Source organism: Eschrichtius robustus, chromosome 1 (genome assembly GCF_028021215.1).
Source record: "Eschrichtius robustus isolate mEscRob2 chromosome 1, mEscRob2.pri, whole genome shotgun sequence".
NCBI lineage: Eukaryota > Metazoa > Chordata > Mammalia > Artiodactyla > Eschrichtiidae > Eschrichtius > Eschrichtius robustus.
Window position 1 is genome coordinate 151238006 of NC_090824.1, and position 26750 is coordinate 151264755.

The window sequence follows — 26750 nt, forward strand, 5'->3', positions numbered from 1 at the left end:
GCTAATGATAATCTGTATTTGCAGCCACTCCCCAGTGCTAGCATCACAGCCTCAGCTCCACCTCAGATCATCAGGCATTAGATTCTCATAAGGAGTGCACAACCTAGATCCCTCGCATGCACAGTTCACAGGAGGGTTTGTGCTCCTATGAGAATCTAATTGCCGCCACTGATCTGACAGGAGGTGGAGCTCCAGCGGTAATACGAGTGATGGGGAGCGGCTGTAAATACAGATGAAGCTTCGCTCACTCGCCCGCTGCTCACCTCCTGCTGTGTGGCCTGGTTCCTAACAGGCCACGGACCGGTACTGGTCTGTGGCTTGGAGGTTGGGGACCCTGATCCAATCCATGAGCATGGAATTTCTCTTCATTTATTTAGATCTTCTTTAATTTCCCTCAACAATGTTTTGTGCTTTTCAGTATTTAAGGCTTATGCTTCTTTTGTTAAATATATTCCTGAGTATTTACTTTTTAATGCTGTTGTGAGTGGAATTGTATCTTTATTTAATTTTAAACATTCTTAGCTTTGAAGGACTTCACTGTTTGGGGACGATTGTTCTTGTTGTCTATAAAATTGGAAGTTATATAATTCCAACCCAGTTGGTGCTGTCATTTCAGGCACATTGAGGGTAAAGTCCAAATTCTTTACAATTACCATCTCAAGTGAATTGGGGTTGCTCATTGGTCACAGATTATTTATTTATTCATTCATATTGGGCACAAAACCAACTATTTATTTAGCTTACCATTCTTTTGGTTGGCGATTTTGGTGAGGCTCAGCTGGGTGGTTTTCTGCCCTAGGCTGGGCTGGCCTATGTGTCTGTGGTCACCTGCCCACCTGTTTCTTAAGACCAGCTAGATGTTGGCTGGGTGCCTGGGCCATGTTTCTCTCCTGGTGGCAGGCTAGCCTGGGTTTGTTCTTGTGGTGAGTGATAGGGATCTGTGAAAGAATGGAGGGGCCCTGGACCCTGAGAGGCCTAGGCTCGGAATGGGTGTGCTCTTGCCAGCTTCATTCTGTTGCTCAAAGTGAGTCACCTGGCCAGCAAGATTGAAGGGGAGAGGAAATAGACCCCATATCTTGATGGGAGGACCTTCAAAATCACATGCAAAGGTGTGTGGATATAGGAAGGGGAATAATTGTGGCCATTTTTCAAACAGTTCACTACAGTAGCATGTAGCTCTGCAATTCAGCCTGGCTAATTAGACTCAGAATCGTTTTTTTGTTTGTTTGGGAAATTACTCAACTTTGAATCTTTGCAGGCACAAATACCACCTCTTCCAATAGGAACTGACTACACAACATATTTCTCTTCCTGGATTCCAGTGCATCTAGAGCACAGGCAACTGTGCAGCTGGGAAGTGAGGAAGGTGATATAGTTGGGTGTGTGTGGCATTTCTAGCTAGGGTGACAACAGAGGTGACTGACTGCAAGGGTAGGTTCCTGTTGCAGAAACAGCAACTTTGCTGGTGTTAGTGCTGGTTGCAGTAAAGTTAAATTCAGGGTAGAAAAGTGGGAGAGGTGCCAGCTGTAGCCTCTCTTGCTCTGCAATAGCAGGGTCGTTGATGTTCTATGGGAAACAGGACTTAGTCTGTTTGGGTCAAGTGTACTTTGCCATAATTGGCCATGGTGAACTCTGAACAAGTCCATGCTGTGGAGATGCGTTGGCTGGGTCTCTCAGCCCACATCAGGGAGAACTTTGATGTTGCCCAGATGCTCCTCCTTGGCTTTGGGGGTCTCTGAACTGTGCACAGTGAGGGAGGGGTGTGAGGAGTCTGGATGCGCGACGGCCTCGCTCTGCTCAGTCACCTGGGTTTGCATTTCATTTCAGGGCAATAGCCTAGTGGCCTTGCTCACGGCAACTGACAATGTGTGGGCTGCCCAGTAAGCTGGAGAGCTGGTGGTTTAGGGTTATCTGCTGTTTGGTCTTCAGTGGTTTAGTTTGTGAGGCTGCACTGCTTCCAGGTGGTACCAGTGACCTGGCAAGTGGGAGTCCCGCCGGGTCCTGGCAGGCTAGACCAGCCCAGGGGACAGCACGTGTCTCTTGCTTTCCCCTCAGGTAGCCTGTGTGGTGATGGCATGGGTGTGTGCTACCTGCTGCCTGTCTTAGACACTGTGTTTGTCCGGAGGAACCATCGCCGCCAGGGCCTGGGCCTGGCCATGCTGAGGGACTTCTGCCAGACGTTCCGAGAGGACGAGGCCCTGGGCATCAGCTGGCCCATCTCCCCTGCCATGTACCAAGGTAATCACTGCATCGGGAGGAGCGCTTGGGTAACGGGGATGGGTAACTCAGGTGGGTTCCAGATGATTCTGGGGCGGGAGGTCCCTCAGAGCCGCCAGCACCATGGCACACCTGTGGGTTTTCTCTTTCCTCTGAGAAATCTCCTGTTGCTTCAGCACTGAGACTTTAAGCTTGATCACAAGGGGCGAACCTTTCCCAGTCCCTGAGAAAGAATTGGATTTAGAAATAATAAGAACCAAATCAACACAGCGTCAGAGAGAAGCAGAATCCAGGGAACCCACTGTGCTACTGGTTGTTGCTGGGCCTCAGAGGGCCTTTGCTCTTGCACGGGAAGATGGTAGTCATCACTTTGCCTTTCCAACTTGGAGGCCCAGGGGGACCAGGAGCTGAGGGAAGGCAAGCTCCAAATGCACTGAGCCCTGGGCACCTGTGTAGCTCTTACTGCAGAAGATGGCTCCCCCCATCTGCTCTTGTCCTACTGAGTCCGTGTATTAGTCAGGGTTCTCCAGAGAAACAGAACCGGTAGGATATATATATATATATATATATATATATATATATATATATATATATATAGAGAGAGAGAGAGAGAGAGAGAGAGAGAGAGAGAGAGAGAGAGAGAGAGAGAGGGAGGGAGGGAGGAAGAGGGAAAGAGAGAGAAGAGATTTATTATAAGGAATTGGCTCAGACAACGTGGAGATTGAGATATCCTAAGATCTACAGTCAGCAAGCTGGAGGCTCAGGAGGACTGATGGTATGTTTTCAGTCCAAATGTCAACAGGCTTGGGACCCAAGAAAAGCCAGTGTTTCAGTTCAAGTCCAAAGATAGGAAAAGACCAATGTCCCAGCTCAGTCAGTCAGGCAGGAGGAGTTCCTCTCACTTGTGGGAGGGTCAGACTTTTTGTTTGTAGTCAGGCCCTCAACTGATTGGCTGAGGTCCACCCACGATGGGGAGGGCAATCTGCTTTACTCTGTCTATGGATTCAGATGTGAATCCCAGAACTTCCCTGGTGGCGCAGTGGTTAAGAATCCGCCTGCCAATGCAGGGGACACGGGTTCAACCCCTGGTCTGGGAAGATCCCACATGCTGTAGAGCAGTTAAGCCCGTGTGCCACAACTACTGAGCCTACGCTCTAGAGCCCGTGAGCCACAACTACTGAGCCCACATGCCACAACTACTGAAGCCTGCACGCCTGGAGAGCATGCTCTGCAACAAAGAGAAGCCACCACAATGAGAAGCCTGCACACCGCAACGAAGAGTAGCCCCCACTCGCCACAACTAGAGAAAGCCCTCACACAGCAATGAAGACCCAACACAGCCATAAATAAATAAATAAATAAATAAATAAATAAATAAAAATGTGAATCTCATCCAAAAACACCCTCCCAGACACACCCAGAATAATGTTTGACGAAATGTCTGGATACCCCTGGCCCACTCAAGTTGACATATAACATGAACTACCACAATCCTTCTCCAGGTTCTGGAAAAGAAATCTTAATATGTATTTGCCAGAGGAAATTCAGAAAGCCCTGATGGTAAATGTTTCACTCCAAATCAGCAAGGGTGGGAGATACTGGGGAGCATCTCCCAGGATCCACTGGTCCCCCATGAAGCACATCCACCCCACACTGGGCCCTGCCTCACTTCTTGTCGTACAGATACTTTTGGACTCTTACTATTGAGTTTCCAGTGTCCTTATGGTGTGAGAACAACAGTTAGGAGAGAAAAGCTGCGAAAGGCAAGGAAACTTCTGTTGCTCGGAAGTCATAAGAAAACCAGGCGAAAACATATTTTCCTCAAGTGGGTTTGGTCATTTCTTTGTATTTTCAAACTCTCCATCTCTCACAAAACTCTGAAGATCCTGAATGTGTGCAAAGAATACTGGAGGCTTGCTGCACTGGTTTGCTCACTTGGAGGTGTTGGAAAGTTCTGGAACTCTGGCACTGGTTCTCTGTCCATGCTCACGTGCTGTCTGTCCCTCCCCTCATTCTCATTTCAGCTCTGAGACTTTGTTTGAGCGTGTTGGCCCCCAGGGCAGCCACCTCGGTCTCCCCTGGGCAGGAGCAGGCTCCAAAGGGCGGGGACCACCCCCAGGTCAGCACTGCAGAGACCCTTGCAGGGGCCTGTATCTCCACCTGGTAGGGAAAGGAGATCTGAAGGTACTGATTCTGAATCACACTTGGGGTCTCAGTTGTCCAGCCAAGGGTGCTGGGGCCTTGAGCTTCTACGTCACCCTGATTGTGCCTGGGCTGATGGGTGAGCAGGCAGAGTGTGGACAAAGCAGGACAAAGCAGCAGCTGGAGGCTCAAGGCCGGGCCGGGTGTGGCTGGTTCACGCTTCACTGACCGCCTTTTATCCGGTACAGTCCTGCCCTTGAAGTGGCCCAGAGGGCCTCCTGCCCAGGGCCCCACGCTTTAGCACCCTCTTGAAGCTGCATCTCTCTCCACGGAATAAGGAATCTGTGGGCCCAAGAGGACGTTTTCACCTGGGTGCAGGCCGCTCCTAAACCAGCTCAGGCTACCAGAACCCCAGGATTCCTGCCAGGGGCTGCCAAGGGCCCAAGTGGACTCCATCCTGGATCTGTGCCCCTAAGAGCAGAGGACGCCACCAATTTGCACAGCCTTAGGCCCTGGGATAGCTGCTGGTGGGATGTAGGTGGAGCGTGGGCGTGGTGTCCACATTTGTATGCACAGGCCCCTTGCCACATGCTGGGAGCTGGGGTGGGAGGAGGGGGTGGGCTGCCAGCTGGGGGCCAGCGCTCTTGGCATTGCCACATTCAGGTGCAAAACTCCAAGGAGTCTAAGAATTCTAAATTTGAAACTGGCTTTTCCTGCTGTTAAGAAGTTATATTTGTCAAGACAGGAGAGCAGAACATTCTATCTAGCACTCGGCTAGCTTGGCTTACACCTTTTGAGTACTTAGCGTCATGCTCTGTGGGTTTCCATCTGTGCTCTTGCCCTGGGCCTGATGGAGCCCCCAGCACCTGCAGGACCAGGAGCTGCTTCCCATTCGGCTGGATTCGGGGCCCTGCCACGTGGAAATGCTCGCCCTGTGAACGTGGCATAAAAGTCTACAACCTTGAGGGGGTTCTGGAGTCAAGGCGTCTGTGGATGAGCTGAAAGGCCCCTGGGAGAAGAGGGCTGTGGAGGCTCAGAAAGAGGAAGGACAGTGCCTGTGGAGAGGACCGGGTGGGGTGCCATTATGGGCTGAATTGGGTCCCCCCCAGATTCTAACCCCCAAGGTGACTGTACGTGGAGATGGGGTCTATAAGGAGGTAACTGAGGTTAGATGAGGTCATAAGGGTGGGCCCTGATCCAATAGGACTGGTAAGAGGAGGTCCCAGTAAGAAGAGGAGACTAGGACACAGAAGGGTACGGAAGGAAGACGGTGTGAAGACACAGTAAGAAGGAGCCATCTCCAAGCCAAGGAGAGAGGTCTCAGGAGAAGGCAAGCCTGCCAACACCTTGCTCTCAGACTTCCAGCCTCCAGAGCTGCGAGACAATAAATGTCTGTTGTTTAAGGCCCTGGGTGTGTGGTGTTTTGTTGTGGCCGCCTGAGCAGGCTAAATGGGATGGATGAAAGTGGGAGGCGGGTGAGGAGGATGGCGGGCGGGGGGGTTGGCGTGGAGCCGTGGCAGAGCAGAGAGCTGGGGGTGGGCCGGGCCAGGCTGCAGGAAGGACGGAAGTGGCCGTGCCTGGGGATGCAGATGAGGGCCGGCGTGTGTGCACCAGGGCTGCGTGGGCCTCCCTGACTCCTGTGTGCAACTTCCCCTCAGTCTGTAGGAAGTTCCTGGTGGCGCATCCAGAGGAGCGGGGGCGCCTGTGGGAGGCGGAGCCCCCAGGAGCCTGGGGCCAGCGAGTCAACATCTGGCTGAAGGTTCAGCTTCAACAGGCAAGGCGTCCAGATTGTGAGTCGGGGTGAAAGCATGCCCTTTGGTCTGGTTATTTCCAGTGTCGGTAACAGAAGCACAGATTCACTGGTGCGGATCGAGTCAGGCTGCGCAGACGTTCTGTTTGTTGCTGTTGCAGGAATAGAGGAGGGAGTGAAACCCGGGCGGTGGCATCCTAGCCTTCCTCCACCTCCCATCCTGAACGAACCATACCTTCCAGACACTCTTGCTCAAATAGATCTCCCCCACTTTAGCCAAATCAGAGACTCCCTGGGACTAAGGGTTCCCCGTTTCCAGTCGGAGAGGATCATTGAAACATGCGAGAGGATTAATTGCCTCTGTCTAGCAGAAGGTCCCTGGAAAGCATTGTTTCCCGTAGGCAATGCGTGCATCTGGTAAAACTTCTAAGACCCACGAGGGTTTGCTGGAAGAGAGAGCTCTGTCCCTTCTGCTCCGGGGAGGGTTCACGTGGGTGTGAGGCAGCGCCCCCCCTGTTCTGTGTCTGCGAGGGCCTGCCTTGTCCTTCTTGTCCTGTTTGATGTGTTTGACGGCAGCGCAGGATAAGCCCGACGGGTGAGCTTTTGGTTGTGTGGGCAGCCCTGTTACAGACACACAGGCCGTCTTCAGCGTGTTTGTGGAGGGTTTTTGATGGATGGTGTCTGTGCCCAGGTGGTGGGTCTGAGGGCCGGAGGGGTGAACAGGGTGGCAGACACACATTGTCTTTAGGTCTCCAGGCTGCTTTCTGTCCACGTTCCTTCCACCTCTCCCAGGTAGGGGAGGATGGCCCACTGAGGCCCGGCCTCAGCTACAGCTGGAGGTGCAGCCGGGGGCAGGGCTGCAGGGGGGATGGGGGCGAGGGAGCATCTCTTTAAATTCACCGGCCACGATGAAAGCATGGCTGAGCTCCCTTCAGGGTCGAGTGCCACTTCCGAGGCTGCAGGTAGCTCATTAGGGGATGGATGGGGAGGCTGAGGTGCCAGGCTTTATCTTCCCATGGGTGACTGATTCCCCTGAGGTGGCGACAGGGGAGAGTGCCTGAGAGTTTATTGATGATGATGGTGATAGGTTTTGCTCCTCTGGTGCCTTTCAGCTAGGAGGCTTAATGGGTCTTTACAGATATTAATGGGGTGACTGGGCGCCTGGGAAGGAGGCTGTGGCAGGGCTGTGACTGTGATCCTAATGAGGCAGTTAAGTGACTTGCCCTGTGGCGTAGAAAGTCGGAAATGATGGGAAGCCAGCCAGGGTCCCAGGCCCTTGGCCGACCAGCCGTGTGGGTTTGTCTTTGGGCTTCACAAAGGAGCCTGCCGCCCCCATGCCTCCCGGCCTTTGTGGCTTGGACGTTGCACTTCCTTGGCTGGAAATGGAAAAAAAAATGGCTTGCCCATCAGAATGTGGAAATCATGTGGAAATTGCATGGGCTGGAGGGGGTTTGCAGGGAAGGACTTTTTTGCATAATTGGGGAGATGGCTTCCTCTGAGGAGAATTCCACTGGGGGTTATTTCAAGAGCTGAGAGAGTTGGTGTGGTCTGGTCAGAGGAAATGAGCTAGAATTCAGATGCCAGCCCTGTCACTTTAACTCACTCTGAGATGCACCAACTCTCTCCTTAAAACGGCAGATGAGGGGACTTTCACAGAGAAGGTTCCAGAAGCATGCTTGAGTCCCTTGAAGGAAGAAGGGTCATCATTATAATTAGGGATATAATTAGATTACCGAAACTATAATTTTTTGAAAAATTCTAAGTTGTGGTTTTTTCACTCCCTTTGTAAATCATGGCTAGTTCCCAGTTTCACCCACACCTCCTGTCTCCCCCCAGGGCCAGCAGTCAGGATTTTAATTCACTCCTGAAGGTTTTCCGCCAACCAGCTTCATTTTGTAACAATTTTGTCAGTCGCTGCTGACACTCAGGTTTTTTCCAGGCCGGCGAGTGGGGGCCACAGATGCGATCACAGATTAGCCCAGATGCTCTGCAGTTTCTCTGTTTTCGTCTGTTTCTCTCCTCACGGACATCAGCAAATGTTAGCCCACTGGGTTTTCCCACCCATCACCAAACAATGCAGATTCTGGAATCTTCTTTTCCCTGGAAATGTCACGAGGCCACTTAGTTTAATTTTAGTTTTAATCAGTCAGTTATTCTTAGAGTTGCTTTCTTGAATTGTTCTGTTTTTCAAATTCTATCTTTTGTCCCGTTATTTCTGACTGTTATTTAGGAGGTTTCCTACAGTTTCATGGGCCACAGAAATAGAACTATAAGCCAGAAGCCCGGTGGGGCCCGTTGCTTTTCACATTCTAACTAAGGTGTGGACATATTACAACATTCCACAACATTCCAGCAGGAAATTAACTTCTCCTTTCAAATGTTTTAAAATCTGTTTTGAAGCAGTGTCATTTGTGGACTGGGGATTTTAGTTTGCACGGTCCTGACTGTTGATAACATCTGTGGCTTATAAAGGCCCTGAAAATATTTACAGGGTTATTCAGACTTTTTGAGAGAAAGAGTTTGTGGGAAACTTTTTTCTTCCTATACTCAGTTACATAGGAAGCCTTTGAAACTTGACCAATAGGATCAGAATTCTGTCCTATGTGACTTCCCCATTAGCTTGCACATGCCTAAGTTTCTTTACTGGGGGGGGGGGGATGAAATTGAATATGTCAACAGTTGAATTTTTTTTTTTTTAACGGAAAAAGTTGCTGGAGGCAGGAAGGAATTGCACACAGATTAAAAAAGAATTTTTTTTTTCATTTTTAGGTTATATTTTTGCTTTCTTTCCAGGTGAATTTTTAATAGATTCAACGGTCATCCACAGGGAAAATACTTTTCTTCTGTTTGTGTTTAATTTTTAAAGCTAGAGGGAATGTACATAAAGAGATGTGAAATATTTGAGCTGAGGAAGTGGGGTCATTTTTCTAAAAGTCTGATGCTTAGCAGACTGCAGCTCTAACTTGTTTCAGCTTGTTCTGGAGAGTCGGGCATTACACAGACAAGTAGCAAGAGCAGGCATATGGGGGTGAGCCAGGCTGGGAAGGGCAGAGAACAGAACCACGGTGCTGGATGGGCATTTTGGTCTAATGCTGCTCTTTGAAAGGTTGTGTTCCTCCCTCTAGTGGCCACTGTTATCTACTGCAGCATCAGATGCTAACGCATAGGCATCTGCCTTTGACCTACCTGTGTGGCTGCTTCTCAGATTCTCATCCTTGTGAGTCCAAATTATCATTAATTTAAAAAAAGTATTGCACCTTCATTGCTTAGGAATAAAGTACAAGGGAAAGTTTGATAGCTATTAACATACTTCCATCCATAACACATGAAAACAAAGTTTCACACATCAGGAAAGGGAGAAAATTGATAATGGATTATCTACTTCATTCTCTCATTCATTCATTCACTCACTCATTCAGTTGATTACTGTTAACGGAGCATTTCTCAGCATTGGGAAGTGTCCAGGTGATTGGGATACACTAGTCAATAAGGCTGGCTGAGAAGTGTCTGAGCTCATTTATGAGCTTATGGCTTTTGTGAAGGAAAGTACATGGGCAGCTACTACTGTATTATATAAAATCTTTCATATCAGAGAGGGCTAAAGAGGTCTGGTATTTTTAGATGCTTATGTTTCAATTTTGCCAAACCAAATTTTGCTCATTTATAGAGTCTGGAAATAAACTTTAAACATTTACTTACATAGGTAACAAGTAATACATTTATTCTTTATTCGAAAAATGTGTTTCATTTGTATTTTCAGCTCAAATGGAAAATGGCATATTTTTTTCCTAAGGGATCTGAACCCCTCACCACACCTCCACATATGGATTTTGGGGTGTGGGGAAGTCCACAGTAGGATAAGAAAGTCACCCCCTTCCAAGTTAGTACTGAGTTGGTAGGAGGGGGGAGAGAGGCTGAATTAACATGTGTGATTATGGTCTCTCTTGTGAGTAAGAATTCCAGTGAGCAAAGAGGAGGGCCAAGGAATAGAATGGGAAATCTGACTGCATTTAATGCCTGAATAGTTGGGAGAATAGATCAAAATTCCAGCTCAGAAATGCTTGAATAGAACCACTCTCCCAATACCTGGAAGGTTTTCCTGTCCTTGGAGGGCATGTAGCAGGTGTCAGGGTGAAGGTCAAAAGGATAGAACTGGGTCATGGGGATCCATGCTTTTGGAAGTGTCCCCATTATATTATTAACCTTTTGACTGTCCAGTCCCTTGGGCGTCACCCCATTTGCTCACCCTGCTCTCTTGCTTGGGGAGGGCAGCTCACCCAGGAAATTCCAAGGAGGAAGTGACTGGTCATGGGCGCACTTCTCAAGACAGTGGACCCGGAATATCCCATAATGGAGAAGACAACAAGGTACAGTGACAAATGTGTGTCATTCTAGGACTAGTCATTGTGTCATGCTAGTGCAGTTTCCTGAATACCTCTGCTCTGGGATCCTCTGGGGCAGCAGGCCGTTGATTTATGATCAGAATCTCCGAGCTGCAGTGGGAGGAGAGGCCATTGCAATTAGACTTTTCACGGTCCTCTTCTCTAAGCTAGACAAGCTCTGACGAAGCCAAAACTAAACAGAGAACACATGGGAATGAGCCGTAATTTTGCATCGTTAAGGAAATACTGAAAAATCTGAATTTCAGATTCTGTGAGGGACCAGTATCTTTCAAGCAGAACTAATGTGTGGACAAATTTATCTTTCTTTCCTTCCCCACCCCTCAAGCCCAGATGCTAGAAAATGGAATAGGGCATTAGGTTATGAGATGGTTCAGAGCAATGGTAGATAGAACCACGGGTAGGGATGGTTCCTGAATATTTCTTGCTGACCTGTTGTCATTCAGTAGTTTATAAGATTTTGAAGTGATATGATTCCACGAGTATTTTCCTGAGGCCAAGCCAGACACTTGTCCACCCAAGGTGATTGTGCTGACGTCCATTTGCTGGCATGGAAGGGCCTTTGCTCTGGAATCCCTAAAGAATCGATAATGACATTAAACTCCAAAACTTACAAATGCATTTTGTGGGGAATGCTGCTTATCTTGGAAAACAGATGGTTCTGGGATAGAAGACTCAACATCAAAGGCATAAAACATCGCAGAAAGTGCTGGATTATCTTAGAAAAGCTGACTGGTGTCTGACATCAGTTCTAGCCATCTGGCAGAGGAGGGCCTTCCTGTTCCTTGGGTCACAGTGGAAAGATGGGCTGTCAGGCTACTGAACCGAGTGTGTGCTTTGCCTCTGTGCTAATCTCTGACTCTCCTTTTAAACCTTGAAGGCCGTTAGAGGAAGCAGGAGGTGTCCAGTGTGACCTGATGCCTGCGGGCGTGTGTCTGGGGCAGTCTGTGCTTCCCCACTTTTGTAGTAGTGCCTCCTTGCCTTGTTCTCTCTTGGATCTCCCCGGGCCAGGACTTAATGTCCCACCACTAAACATATATTCCCATCAGTAAATCTGTGCTCAGAGCATCTTATGTACAGAACACGGTGTCCCCGTGGCTGGCCTGGTGTGTGAACCTGGCTCGCCTGCTCTGACTCTGAGCTCGCGGTGCGGGGTGCAGCCAGGCCAGCGTTAATTGGGATGCTATATTGATTCTTTTCTGGTTTCAGGAGAGGATCAGTGGAGAAGAACTGGAGAAGAATGATCGAGATTGCGCAGTGACAGAAGCAGCTGGGTGGCTTGGGAGAGCATGCTGGGCTGAGCAGGAGGGGAAGGAAGACAAGAGCATGGCGGTGGATGCCAGGCTGCCCCCAGGGTCGTGGCGGAAGCACATGCGTCCCAGCTCCTAACCCCTAACTCGCAGAGGCTGAGCTGAGTCCACTGAGAGGCTTGCCTAGGCTCCAGCGGACATGGGTTTGAGAGCTACCTGCCACTCCATGCTCCTGTCGCTGGGAGCTGGCCTCTGTCCTTGCCGTGCTGTCATTTGAGGAGCAAATGACCACACAGACCTTCCTACCTCAGGCTTGATGTGCAGGCTCAGGTGATGGGAAGCCTGAGAAGCCCCTCATTTAATCCGAAAGCGCTGTACAGGGGCAAGTAATCATTTTCCCACGCTCAGATTTCAGAAGCCCATTCGTTAAACCTAACATGGTTTCTCTTGCTCAGGATGAATTTGTAAAGACTGCACTGGAACCACATGACTACGCCTCTTTCTTCAGCACAAGAAAGCTCAGGGCTGCCCTGTCCACACTGCAGAAGTCCCTCTGGGGTTTGCCCACGACAGCCCTGCTGTAACTGCGAGACCCCAGACACCAGAGGGGTTTCCAAGGAGACACGTTTCTTTCTGGAGAAGCTTCAGCCACGTCGGAAGCTCCCTGAGGGCAGGGCCAGGCTGCCTGGTGCACACCCAGGCCTCTGGCTCACGTCTGGCTGGTGCAGGAGGCACTCAGAGCGGGCCCCAGGCGGGCGCCAGGATCATAGCAGCACCTACTTCCCAAGGGAACCGCCGGAGGGGACTTCGGGCTGACGGCCCTTCTATAGTATTGGTGCCTTCAGCGGACAGGCTTGTGCTAATAAAGGTGACTGTAAAGGTGACGCACGTGACAGCAGCCCCCCTTTCTACATACCTACACAGCCCTGCTCCGGCACGTGCCCAGCCGCCATCAGGGTTCCTGCCCCCCGGACCTCAGTGAGGACAGGTGAGGCTGGCCGTGGCCAGAGCTGTTGCCTGTTCACAGGGTAAGGCACAGTCCAGGCAGCTTCACGAGGTCTCAGAGCCTGTCTCCTGAGAGCGGGATGGGCTTTCTCCGCAGTCAGCATGGGCTCTCCCAGGGTCTGTAGGATTCTTTCCAGGGAAGGCTGGTCAGGTCGTCTTGGGGCGGGCAACCCAAGTGCCGCCTTGACTTCTGGGGAATGCAAACCTGATTGTATCACCAAGGACACCCCACCCGCTCTGTGGCTTGACACTGTCTTTGCAGCACCCAGAGCCTGTCACAGAGGGCCCCGCTGACGCCGCACCCGCCTCTGGGCTCGCCCGCCCTGTCTTCTGTTTCCTGGCTGCCTGGGCCTCCCCATCCTCAGACACACCAGAGTCTCACTTAGGGTCTGCTGGGGGTCTGTGCCTTACCCTCTCTCCCCACTCCCTCCTGCATGCACACACACACACACACACGCACACACACACACACACACGCACACACGTCAGGCTCGTTCCTGCTTACACATCTGGTTTCAGCTCAGGTGTCCCCTCCTTCCCATGTGGCCTCGAAGCACTGGTCACTCGCTGGGCCTCCCTGAGCTTCCTCAGGAGTGAGGGGTGACACCTTCCTTCTGTCCTCTGCTGCTAGGCCCTGGAGAGGTGGGTGGAAGGACAGTTTCAACCTTTTAGGGATATAGTGAAGTCCGTCCTGGAGGCTGGGGGTGGGAAGAAGACGACTGCTGCCGAGCGCTGGCAAGATACTTGCTGCTTCCCTGAGTGGTTAAAAGGTACATGGGGTGGGACCTCTGTTACTTATTTACTCACCCATGTGTCCATCCATCCATCCATCCTCCCACCCATCCATCTCCCTGTCCCTCTCTTGCTCTCTCCCTCCATCTCTCCGCTCATCTTCCCACCCACACATTTACCCATCTGTTCACATCTATCCATCCATCCATCCTGCTGTACAACAGACATTCAGTGTGCTTGCTCAGGGCCAAGCCCTGTGCCGGGCACGGGGACGTACAGATAAGTGAAGCATGGTCCCTGGACTCAAGGAAACTCTTTTCTGGAAGGGTCCCTCCTGGAATCTTCCAATATGCTTGTCTCTCTCACATTCATTAGAAAGAGGGACGAGTCCAACTGAATGGAAACAGTTTAGAGCTCCATACGGAGACGTGAAGTCCCGCAGTGCACGTAGGCTCTCTGGGAAGGAGGCACAGCCATACAAGTGGTCTCAAGTCTGTAGCCGAGGGGCTGCTGTGTGTGACGTCAGACGTAACCTTTCACACGTGGTGTAGATGTGAGCTGTGAGCATTTCACTGTTTGAGATAAATCACTGGTGCTTTCTATTTATGAGGAAATGAACTGATCAAAGCGGCTCAGGGGTTTGATGAAGTTACTATCAATAAGAGAATCCTCCCAAGGAAGAAAAACTGATGTGTTGATGTAATTCATTTAAAGATGTACGAACAAATCACATGGCGTTAGAGGGAAGCATGGTGGAGCTCAGAGCAGCCGCTCCCTGGCAGCACACAGCCCTGTCGGTGTGGGGCTCTCTGCAGGGTTCCTTCCAAGTGGCAGGAGTGCACGAGGACTGTCAGAGAGGCTGAGCGTGGTGTGTTTTATTTTTATTTTTAAAAAATTTATTTTATTATTTTTTTATTGGAGTATAATTGCTTTACAATGTTGTTTTAGTTTCTGCTGTACAATGAAGTGAATCAGCTATATGTATACCTATATCCTCTCCTTCTTAGGCCTCCCCTCCCTCCCCCATCCCACCCATCTAGATTGTCACAGAGCACCAAGCTGAGCTTCCTGTGCCTTATAGCATGTTCCTGCTAGCTATCAGTTTTACATATGGTAGTGTATATATGTCAATCCTAATCTCCCAATTTGTCCCACCCTCCCCTTCCCACCCTGTGTCCACATGTCTGTTCTCTACGTCTGTGTCTGTATTTCTGCCCTGCAAATAGGTTCATCTGTACCATTTTTCTAGATTCCACATATATGCGTTAATATACAATATTTGTTTTTCTCTTTCTGTCTTACTTTGCTCTGTATGACAGACTGTAGGTCCATCCACATCTCTACAAATGACCCAATTTCGTTCCTTTTTATGGCTAAGTAATATTCCATTGTATATATGTACCACATCTTCTTTATCCATTCATATGTTGATGGACACTTAGGTTGTTTCCATGTCCTGGCTATTGTAAATAGTGCTACAATGAACATTGGGGTACATATGTCCTTTTGAATTTTGAATTATGGTTTTCTCGGGGTATATGCCCAGTAGTGGGATTGCTGGGTCATATGGTAGTTCTATTTTTAGTTTTTTAAGGAACCTCCATACTGTTCTCCACAGTGGATGTATCAATTTACATTCCCACCAACACTGCAAGAGGGTTCCCTTTTCTCCACACCCTCTCCAGCATTTATTGTTTGTAGATTTTTTGATGATGGCCATTCTGACTGGTGTGAGATGATACCTCATTGTAGTTTTGATTTGCATTTCTCTAATAATTAGTGATGTTGAGCATCTTTTCATGTGCCTCTTGGCCATCTGTATGTCTTCTTTGGTGACATGTCTATTTAGGTCTTCTGCCCATTTTTTAATTGGGTTGTTTGATTTTTTGATATTGAGCTCCATGAACTGTTTGTGTATTTTGGAGATTAATCCTTTGTCTATTGCTTCATTTGCAAATATTTTCTCCTATTCTGAGGATTGTCTTTTCGTCTTGTTTATGGTTTCCTTTGCTGTGCAAAAGCTTTTAAGTTTCATTAGGTCCCATTTGTTTATTTTTGTCTTAATTTCCATTACTCTAGGAGGTGGGTCAAAAAGATCTTGCTGTGGTTTATGTCAAAGAGTGTTTTTCCTATGTTTTCCTCTAAGAGTTTTATACTGTCCAGTCTTACATTTAGGTCTTTAATCCATTTTGAGTTTATTTTTGTGTATGGTGTTAGGTAGTGCTCTAATTTTATTCTTTTATATGTAGCTGTCCAGTTTTCCCAGCACCACTTATTGAAGAGGCTGTCTTTTCTCCATTGTATGTTCTTGCCTCCTTTGTCATAAATTAGGTGACCATATGTGCGTGGGTTTATCTCTGGGCTTTCTATCCTGTACCATTGATCTATATTTCTGTTTTTGTGCCAGTACCATACAGTCTTGATTACTGTAGCTTTGCAGTATAGTTTGAAGTTGGGGAGTCTGATTCCTCCAGCTCTGTGTTTCTTTCTCAAGAGTGCTTTGGCTATTCGAGGTCTTTTGTGTTTCCATACAAATTGTAAAATTTTTTGTTCTAATTCTGTGAAGAATTCCATTGGTAATTTGATAGGGATTGCATTGAATCTGTAGATTGCTTTGGGCAGTATATTCATTTTCACAATATTGATTCTTTCAATCCAAGAACATGGTATATTTCTCCATCTGTTTATGTCATCTTTGATTTCTTTCATCAGTGTTTTATAGTTTTATGAGTACAGATCTTTTGCCTCCTTAGGTAGGTTTATTCCTAAGTATTTTATTCTTTTTGTTGTGATGGTAAATGGGATTATTTCCTTAATTTCTCTTTCTGATTTTTCGTTGTTAATGTATAGGAATGCAAGCGATTTCTGTGCATTAATTTTGTATCCTGCAACCTTACCAAATTCATTGATTAGTTCTAGTAGTTTTCTGGTGGCATCTTTACAATTTTCTATGTATGGTATCATGTCATCTGCAAACAGTGACAGTTTTACTATTTCTTTTCCAATTTGGATTCCTTTTATTTCTTTTTCTTCTCTGATTGCCATGGCTAGGACTTCCAAAACTATGTTTAATAAGAGTGGTAAGAGTGGACATCCTTGTCTTCTTCCTGATCTTAGTGGAAATGCTTTCAGTTTTTCAGCATTGAGAATGATGTTTGCTGTGGGTTTGTCATATATGACCTTTATTATGTTGAGGTAGGTTCCCTCTATGCCCATTTTCTGGAGAGTTTTTATCATGAATTGGTGTTGAATTTTGTCAAAAGCTTTTTCTGCATCTATTGAGATGATCATATGGTTTTTATTCCTTAATTTGTTAATATGGTGTGTCACATTGATTGATTTGCATATATGGAAGAATCCTTGCATTCCTGCTACAAATCCCACTTGATCATGGTGTATGATCCTTTTAATGTGTTGTTGGATTCTGTTTGCTAGTATTTTGCTTTTGTGTATATGTTCATCAGTGATATTGGTCTGGAATTTTCTTTTATTGTGACATCTTTGTCTGGTTTTGGTATCAGGGTGATGGTGGCCTCGTAGAACGAATTTGGGAGTGTTCCTCCCTCTGCAATTTTTTGGAAAAGTTTGAGAAGGACAGGTGTTAGCTCTTCTCTAAATGTTGGATAGAATTCTCCTGTGAAGCCATCTGGTCCTGGACTTTTGTTTGTTGGAAGATTTTTAAATTACAGTTTCAATTTCATTACTTGTGATAGGTCTGTTTATATTTTCTAATTCTTCCTGGTTCAGTCTTGGGAGATTGTACCTTTTCAAGAATTTGTCCATTTCTTCCAGGTTGTCAATTTTATTGGCATACAGTTGTTTGTAGTAGTCACTTTTAATCCTTTGTATTTCTGTGGTGTCAGTTTTGATTTCTCCTTTTTCATTTCTGATTTTATTGATTTGTGTCCTCTCCCTTTTTTTCTTGATGAGTCAGGCTAAATGTTTATCAATTTTGTTCATCTTCTCAAGGAACCAGCTTTCAGTTTTGTTGATCTTTGCTGTTGTTTTCTTCTTTTCTATTTCATTTATTTCTGCTCTGATCTTTATGATTTCTTTCCTTCTACTGACTTTGGGTTTTCTTTGTTCTTCTTTCTCTAGTTGCTTTAGGTGTAAGATTTGATTGTTTATTTGAGATTTTTCTTGTTCTTGAGGTGAGATTGAATTGCTATAAAATTCCCTCTTAGAACTGCTTTTGCTGCATCCCATAGGTTTTGGGTTGTCATGTTTTCGTTGTCATTTGTTTCTATGTATTTTTTAATTTCCTCTTTGATTTCTTCAGTGATCTCTTGATTCTTTAGTAGTGTACTGTTTAGCTTCCATGTATTTTTGTTTTTTACAGTTTTTTTCCTGTAATTGATTTCTAATCTTATAGTGTTGTGGTCAGAAAAGATGCTTGATATGATTTCAATTTTCTTAAATTTTCTGAGGCTTGATTTGTGATCCAAGATGTGATCTGTCCTGGAGAATGTTCCGTGTGCACTTGAGAAGAAAGTGTATTCTGCCACTTTTGGGTGGAATGTCCTATAAATATCAATTAAATCTGTTTGGTCTGTTGTGTTTCCTTATTTGTTTTCTGTTTATTTATAAAGCTTGTGTTTCCTTATTTATTTTCTGCTTGGATGATCTGTCCATTGGTGTAATTGGGGTGTTAAAGTCCCTTACTGTTGTGTTACTGTTGATTTCCCCTTTTATGGTTGTTAGCATTTGCCTTATGTATTAAGCTGCTCCTATGTTGGGCACATAAATATTTATAATTGTTATATCTTCTTCTTGGATTGATCCCTGATTATTATGTAGTGTCCTTCCTTGTCTCTTGTAACATTCTTTATTTTAAAGTCCATTTTATCTGATATGAGTATTGCTACTCCAGCTTTCTTTTGATTTCCATTTGCATGGAATATCTTTTTCCATCCCCTCACTTTCAGTCTGTATGTGTCCCTAGGTCTGAAGTGCGTCTCTTGTAGACAGCAGATATATGGGTCTTGTTTTTGTATCCATTCAGCCAGTCTGTGTCTTTTTGTTGGAGCATTTAATCCATTTACATTCAAGGTGATTATCGATATTTTCCTAGTACCATTTTCTCAATTGTTTTGGATTTGTTTTTGTGGGTCTTTTCCTTCTCTTGTGTCTCCTGCTTAGAGAAGTTCCTTTAGCATTTGTTGTAAAGCTGGTTTGGTGGTGCTGAATTCTCTTAGCTTTTGCTTATCTGTAAAGCTTTTGATTTTTATGTCAAATCTGATTGAGATCCTTGCTGGGTGGAGTAATCTTGGTTGTAGGTTTTTCTTTTTCATCACTTTAAGTATATCCTGCTGCTCCCTTCTGGCCTGCAGAGTTTCTGCTGAAAAATCAGCTGATAACCTTATGGGGATTCCCTTGTATGTTATTTTTTGCTTTTCCTTTGCTGCTTTTAATATTTTTTCTTTGAATATAATGTTAGTTTGATTAATATGCGTCTTGGTTTTTTTCTCCTAGGGCTTATCCTGCCTGGGACTCTCTGCGCTTCCTGGACTTGGGTGGCTGTTTCCTTTCCCATGTTAGGGAAGTTTTCTACTATAATCTCTTTGAATATTTTCTCAGACACTTTTTTTTTTCCTATTCTTCTTCTGGGACCCCTATAATTCGAATGTTGGTGCGTTTAGTGTTGTCCCAGTGGTTTCTGAGATTGTCTTTAATTCTTTTCATTCTTTTTTCTTTATTCTGCTCCTTGGCAGTTATTTCCACCATTCTGTCTTCCAGCTCACTTATTCGTTCTTTTGACTCAGTTATTCTGTTATTGATTCCTTCTAGTGTATTTTTCATTTCAGTTATTGTGTTGTTCATCTCTGTTTGTTCTTTAGTTCTTCTAGATCTTTGTTAAACGTTTCTTGTATTTTCTCAATCTGTGCCTCCATTCTATTTCTGAGATACTGGATCATCTTTACTATCATTACTCTGTATTGTTTTTCAGGTAGGTTGCCTATTTCCTCTTCTTTGGTCTTGTAGGTTTTTACCTTGCTTTTTCATCTGTAACATACTTTTTTGTCATCTCATTTTTTTTTTTTTGATGGGTGGGATTGTGTTCCTATCTTACTGGTTGTTTGGCCTGAGGCTTCCAGCACTGGAGTTTGTAGACTGTTGGGTAGAGCTGGGTCTTGGTGCCGAGATGAGGACCTCCAGGAGACCTCACTGTGATGAATATTCCCTGGGGTCTGTGGTTCTCTTTTAGTCCAGTGGTTCAGACTCAGAGTTCCCACTGCCGGAGCTCAGGCCCGACCCCCGTCTTGTGAACCAAGATCCTGCAAGCCGCATAGGGCGGCCAAAAAAAAAAAGCAGAACAATAACAAACAGTAAAAAATAAAATAAGATTAGAAGACTAACAGATATGTTAGAAAAAATAAGTATAGATGAAACAACAGCCAGAAGGTAAAACAGAACCACAATAGCAAAAAAGAGGAAAAAACAAAAAAAAAGCTGCAAAAAGCCTTGGCTGTGGGGGGCAGGGCTTTGGCGGTGGGAGGGGTCTAAGCTTAGGACCCACATGCAGGAAAAGGCCCTGGGGGTGGGGGTGAGGGGCGGGGCTTAGGCTCAGCACAGCCGGTGGGGCCCACGAGTGCCTCTGGCCTCAGAGGGCTGAGGATCAGGTCCCGGACCCCAGCAGGCTCCCTAGGCCTGAGTGGCCAGGGGAAATGCTAGGCGCGTTTCCCCCCGATCCTCTGATCCCAGAGAGCTCCTCCCCATCTGCCTCTCCTCTTCTTCCTCCCCACCCCCCACGCCCCTAGGACCAATGGGGCTGGAGGGGGCCCTGGAAGGCGGAGGACCCGGCCTGGGACCCCAGCAAGCTTCCCGGGGCTTGAGTGGGCAGGGGAAACTAGTTGCATCTCCCTTGATCCTCTGATCCTGGAGGGTCCCTCCCCAGTCGCCTCTTCTCTTCTCCCCGCACACCTCCACAACCCTAGGACCCACACGGCCGGAGGGTGCCGTGGCGGGCGGAGGACCTTGCCTGGGAGCCCAGCAGGCTTCCCAGGGCCTGAGTGGGTGGGGGAAACACCAGCTGCACTTTCCCTGATCCTCTGGTCCTGGTGGGTACCCCCACCTCATCTGCCTCTCCTCCTCTTCCCCCTCCTCTGTCCCTCCTATGCCCCTAGGACCCATGCTGCCAGAGGGGGTCTTGGAGGGTGGAGGACCAGGCCCGGGACCCCTGCAGGCTTCTCGGGGCCCGAATGGGCAGGAGAAACGCTAGCCACACTCCCCCCTGATCCTCTGAGCCTCCGAGGGTCCCTCCAGGTGTGGGAACCTCTCCTTTCTCCCAGCCACCCCTCAGGGGTGCCAGTCCTGTCTGATCTCCACTTCTCCTCCCTCCTCCCTCCCCCCCCACATCCTACCTGGTCACTCAGGGGTTCCTCCCTTTTCCTTGGGCGTCGGAGTCCCCACCCGTGTCTGGTAGATGCCCTAGTTGTGGGGAGACGTGAACTCTGCATCCTCCCACTCCGCCATCTTGACTCTGCTTCTCTGGTGTGTTGTTTTATTAAATCACTGTTTTAAAATTTATTATTCCGTTCCTCCATGTTCTTGCCTGTTATTATGTAACAGCTCTGTTGAGATATAATTTACAATCCATCAAGTTTATTTCTTTTAAAGTATATACTGTCGTGGTTTCTAGTATGTTTACAGAGTTGTGCAACCACCACCACAGTCAGTACCTCAAAAAGAAACCCTGTACCCGTTAGCAGTCTCTCCCTTTCCACCTACCACCCAGCCCTAGGCAACCACAAATTCTACTTTCTCTCTCTAGAATTGCCTATTGTGGACATGTCATACAAGTGGGATCATACAACGTTTGGTCATTTGCATCTTTCTTTTCTTTTTTTCATTTAGCATAACATTTTTAAGGTTCATCCATGTCATAGCATGTATCAGAATAACTGAAGAATATTCCACCGTATGGATATACCACTTTTTACAAATCCATTTCTTGATTGATGGACTTTTGGGTTGATGTCAGTTTTTGGCAACCATCAATAATGCTGCTATGAACATTGTGTTTTTATGTGGACATATGCCTTCAATTCTCTTGGGTCTATACCCAAGTGTGGAATTTCAGGTCATATGGTAACTCTATTTTTAACATTTTGAGGAACTGCCAAATTATTTTTCAAAGTGATACACCATTTTACATTTCCTCCGGCAATAGGGGAGTGTTCCAGTTTCTCCCCATCCCAGCCAGCACTCTTTGCTTTTTATCTTTGTGATTATGGCCCCATCCTAATACTTGAGAACTAGTATCTCATAATGGTTTTCACGTGCATTTCCTTGATGACTAGTGACGTGGAGCAACTTTCCATGTGCTTGTCAGCCCTTTTTATGTCTTCTTTGGAGAAACGTTTATTCAGTTCTTTGCCCATTTCTTAATTGGATTGCCTTTTATTTTTGAGTTGTAATAGTTCTTTATATATTCTGGATACAAGTCTCTTATCACATACATCATTTGCAAATATTAATATTTTCTCCCATTCCATGGGTTGTCTTTTCACTTTCTTGGTGATGTGATTTGAAGTGCGACATTTTGAATTTTGATGAAGTCCAGTTTATCTGCTTTTCCTTTGGTTGCTTTCAGTGTTGCAGTAGTAATAGTTGTGTTTTATAAATGCATGTCCTTTTATTCCCATCTAAAGGGAGTTAACGGGGAGGAAGTTATTTGACTCTACAATGAATATATATAGAAAAATTCACAGGGAAGTCATTACTTGGCAGAACGCTATCCCCAGATCCTGGGCCCGTGCCCTGTGGGCTGCTCCACCCCAAACTTACCGTAAGATCCAGAAATCCCACTCTTGGGTATATATGCAAGAGAACTGAAGGCATACGTCCACATAAAAACTTGTACACCTATGTTCATAGCAGCATTGTTGATAATAGCCAAAAACTGAAATCAACTAAAAAATCCATCAATTGGCAGGGGGGATAGACAAAATGGGGTATATCCATACAATGGAATATTCTTCAGCTATAAAAAGGAATGCAGTGCTAATACATGCTACAACATGGATGAACCTTAAAATCCTGCTCAGTAAAGAAAACCAGATGCAAGGTGGGCAGAGGACGTTGGGGACCCAGGGTCATGCAGAAGCTTGCCTTAGGGGTTCAATGTCTGGCAGCTGTGGTGACACTCATTGCTATGCACTGCACCCCAGACAGATTTTCCCTCAGAGTTTTAGGCTGCCTCAGCATCTGGTATTTTTGAGAAGATTCAGACATGGATGGGAACCTTAGAACTTGATTTTGCTCGTAATCGATATCTTGAGCCTTCCTTCTGGCTGGTGGCAGAAAACGGTGATCTTAGATTTGCAGAGAGCGTGGGCAGTTTTCCCAGGGAGATACCCACGGCGGCCACACGATGGCAGCCTTGCACAAACCAAAGCCAGCTCAGCCCAGGCGGCAGGCAGCCCTTGGTGTGTGTCTCCAGGCAGTGGACGCAGCCTGCCTCCTGCAGAATCCGTGGAGGCCCAGCCTGGGTGGGCATCTTTAATCGCAGCTGGAAACTCGGCGCTTTACAAGGGAAAGAAACAGCCGTGCAGACTGCTCATGCCTGCCTCTGTTGATCTGTTTCAACATGGAACTAGTTTTCCCCCTCCCACCCTCCTCCTCCTCTCTGGCATTTCAGTGTGCAACAAGACGGATAATAAGTTAGACTTATTCTTGAGAGAGCTCAAATCTCTCTCTATTTATTTCTTTCTTTTAAGGAAAAAATGTTTATCTTTCACTGTGAGTCCAGGAGTGCAGACAGATTTCAAAGTTTCCTAATTTCTTCACTCACCCAGTAGGCTTGCCAGCAAAAAAATAGACCTGGAGCTGCCAACCCACTAAAATTCACCCTACCTCCCTCCACCACAAGTTGAAAGAGGAGGCCGTGAGGCTTGTCTGCTCCCCGGGTCGCTCACAGGGTGAGCGCTTGGGCGATGCTGCGGTGAAAGGGAGAGAATGAAAAATGTAGGGTGAACACTGAACCATCTGTGGAGGTCCCCTCCACACGTAGAGATCCCCTTCCTCCCCACAAATACCTCAGAAATACATTGATATGTGGAACAACTCCTACAGAACACCTACTGAACGCTGGCAGAAGACCTCAGACCTCCCAAAAGGCAAGAAACTCCCCACGTACCTGGGTAGGGCAAAAGAAAAAAGACAGAGATAAAAGGATAGGGACAGGACCTGCACCTCTGGGAGGGAGCTGTGAAGGAGGAAAAGTTTCCACACACTAGGAAGCCCCTTCACTGGCAGAGATGGGGGTGGCGGGGGGCAAGCTTCAGAGCCATGGAGGAGAGCGCAGCAACAGGGGTGCAGAGGGCAAAGCAGAGATTCCCCCACAGAGGATCGATGCCGACCAGCACTCACCAGCCCGAGAGGCTTGTCTGCTTTCCCGCCGGGACGGGTGGGGGCTGGGAGCTGAGGCTTGGGCTTCGGAGGTCAGATCCCAGGGAGAGGACTGGGGATGGCTGCGTGAACACAGCCTGAAGGGGGCTAGTGCACCACAGCTAGCCGGGAGGGAGTCTGGGAAAAAGTCTGGAGCTGCCTAAGAGGCAAGAGACCATTGTTGTGGGGTGCGCAAGGAGAGGGGATTCACAGCACCGCCTAAATGAGCTCCAGAGAAGGGCACGAGCCGCGGCTATCAGCGTGGACAACAGACATGGGAATGAAACGCTAAGGCTGCTGCTGCAGCCACCAAGAAGGCTGTGTGCAAGCACAGGTCACTATCCACACCTCCCCACCCGGGAGCCTGTACAGCCCGCCACTGCCAGGGTCCCGTGATCCAGGGACACCTTCCCCAGGAGAACACATGTCGCATCTCAGGCTGTTGCAACGTTACGCCAGCCTCTGCCACCGCAGGCTCACCCTGCACTCCGTACCCCTCCCTCCCCCCAGCCTGAGTGAGCCAGAGCCTCCTAATCAGCTGCTCCTTTAACCCCGTCCTGTCTGGGCGGGAACGGATGCCCTCAGGCAACCTACACGCAGAGGCGGGGCCAATCCAAAGCTGAACCCCAGGAGCTGTGCAAACAAAGAAGAGAAAGGGAAATTTCTCCCAGCAGCCTCAGGAGCAGCGGATTAAATCTCCACAATCAACTTGATGTACCTGCATCTGTGGAATACCTGAATAGACAATGAATCATCCCAAAATTGAGACGGTGGACTTTGGGAACAACGATATATATATATATTTTTCCTTTTTCTCTTTTTGTGAGTGTGTATATGTATGCTTCTTTGTGTGATTTTGTCTCTATAGCTTTGCTTTTACCATTTGTCCTAGGGTTCTGTCTGTCCTTTTTTTTTTTTTTTAGTATAATTTTCAGCGCTTGTTATGATTGGTGGATTTGTTTTTTGATTTCGTTGCTCTCTTCTTCCTGTCTTTTTTTTTTCTTTTTTTCTCCCTTTTCTTCTGAGCCGTGTGGCTGACAGGGTCTTGGTGCTCCAGCCGGGTGTCAGGCCTGTGCTTCTGAGGTGGGAGAGCCAAGTTCAGGACATTGGCCCACCAGAGACCTCCCGGCTCCACGTAATATCAAATGGTGAAAGCTCTCCCATAGATCTCCATCTCAGTGCTAAGACCCAGCTCCACTCAATGACCAGCAAGCTACAGTGCTGGACACCCTATGCCAAACAATTAGCAAGACAGGAACACAACCCCACCCATTAGCAGAGAGGCTGCCTAAAATCATAATAAGGTCACAGACACCCCAAAACACACCACCGGATGCGGTCCTGCCCACCAGAAAGACAAGATCCAGCCTCATTCACCAGAATACAGGCACCAGTCCCCTCCACTAGGAAGCCTACACAACCCACTGAACCAACATTAGCCACTGGGAGCAGACACCAAAAACAACGGGAACTACGAACCTGCAGCCTACAAAAAGGAGACCCCAAACACAGCAAGTTAAGCAAAATGAGAAGACAGAGAAACACACAGCAGATGAAGGAGCAAGGTAAAAACCCACCAGACCAAACAAATGAACAGGAAATAGGCAGTCTACCTGAAAAAGAATTCAGAGTAATGATAGTAAATATGATCCCAAATCTTGGAACTAGAATGGAGAAAATACAAGAAACATTTAACAAGGACCTAGAAGAACTAAAGAGTGAACAAACAATGATGAACAACACAATAAATGAAATTAAAAATTCTCTAGAAGGAATCAATAGCAGAATAACTGAGGCAGAAGAAAAGATAAGTGACCTGGACGATAAAATGGTGGAAATAACTACCACAGAGCAGATTAAGAAAAAACAATGAAAAGACTTGAGGACAGTCTCATAGACCTCTGGGACAACATTAAATGCACCAACATTCGAATGATAGGGGTCCCAGACGAAGAAGAGAAAAAGAAAGGGACTGAGAAAATATTTGAGGACATTATAATTGAAAACTTCCCTAATATGGGAAAGGAAATAGTCAAGTCCAGGAAGCACAGAGAGTCCCATACAGGATAAATCCAAGGAGAAACACGCCAAGACACATATTAATCAAATTATCAAAAATTAAATATAAAGAAAACATATTAAAAGCAGCAAGGGGAAAACAACAAATAACACACAAGGGAATCCCCGTAAGCTTAACAGCTGATCTTTCAGCAGAAACTCTACAAGCCAGAAGGGAGTGGCAAGACATATTTAAAGTGATGAAAGGGAAAAACCTACAACCAAGATTACTCCATCCAGGAAGGATCTCATTCAGATTTGACAGAGAAATTAAAACCTTTACAGACAAGCAAAAGCTAAGAGAATTCAGCACCACAAAACCAGCCTTACAACAAATGCTAAAGGAACTTCCCTAGGCAGGAAAAACAAGAGAAGGAAAAGACATACAATAACAAACCCAAAACAATTGAGAAAATGGTCATAGGAACATACATATCGATAATTACCTTAAATGTAAATGGATTAAATGCTCCAACCAAAAGACATAGACTGGCTAAATGGATACAAAAACAAGACCCATATATATGCTGTCTACAAGAGACCCACTTCAGACCTAGGGACACATACAGACTGAAAGTGAGGGGATGGAAAAAGATATTCCATGCAAATGGAAATCAAAAGAAAACTGGAGTAGCAATTCTCATATCGGACAAAATAGACTTTAAAATAAAGACGATTACAAGAGACAAAGAAGGACACTACATAATGATCAAGGGATCAATCCAAGAAGAAGATATAACAATTGTAAATATTTATGCACCCAACATAGGAGCACCTCAATACATAAGGCAAATACTAACAGCCATA

General features: G+C 46.7%; 1 protein-coding gene across 1 annotated transcript in view; it reads left to right on the forward strand.

Annotated features, from left to right (window-relative positions):
- Window positions 1-12329, forward strand: part of LOC137772902 (protein FAM169BP-like) — an 82880-nt gene extending 70551 nt beyond the window's left edge. Inside the window, 4 exon segments of the mRNA XM_068557070.1 lie at window positions 2056-2238; window positions 6018-6149; window positions 10382-10476; window positions 11719-12329. Of these exon segments, the coding sequence (XP_068413171.1) occupies window positions 2056-2238; window positions 6018-6149; window positions 10382-10476; window positions 11719-11898 (590 nt within the window). The 3' untranslated portion in view covers window positions 11899-12329.
- The last annotated feature ends 14421 nt before the right edge of the window (window positions 12330-26750 follow it).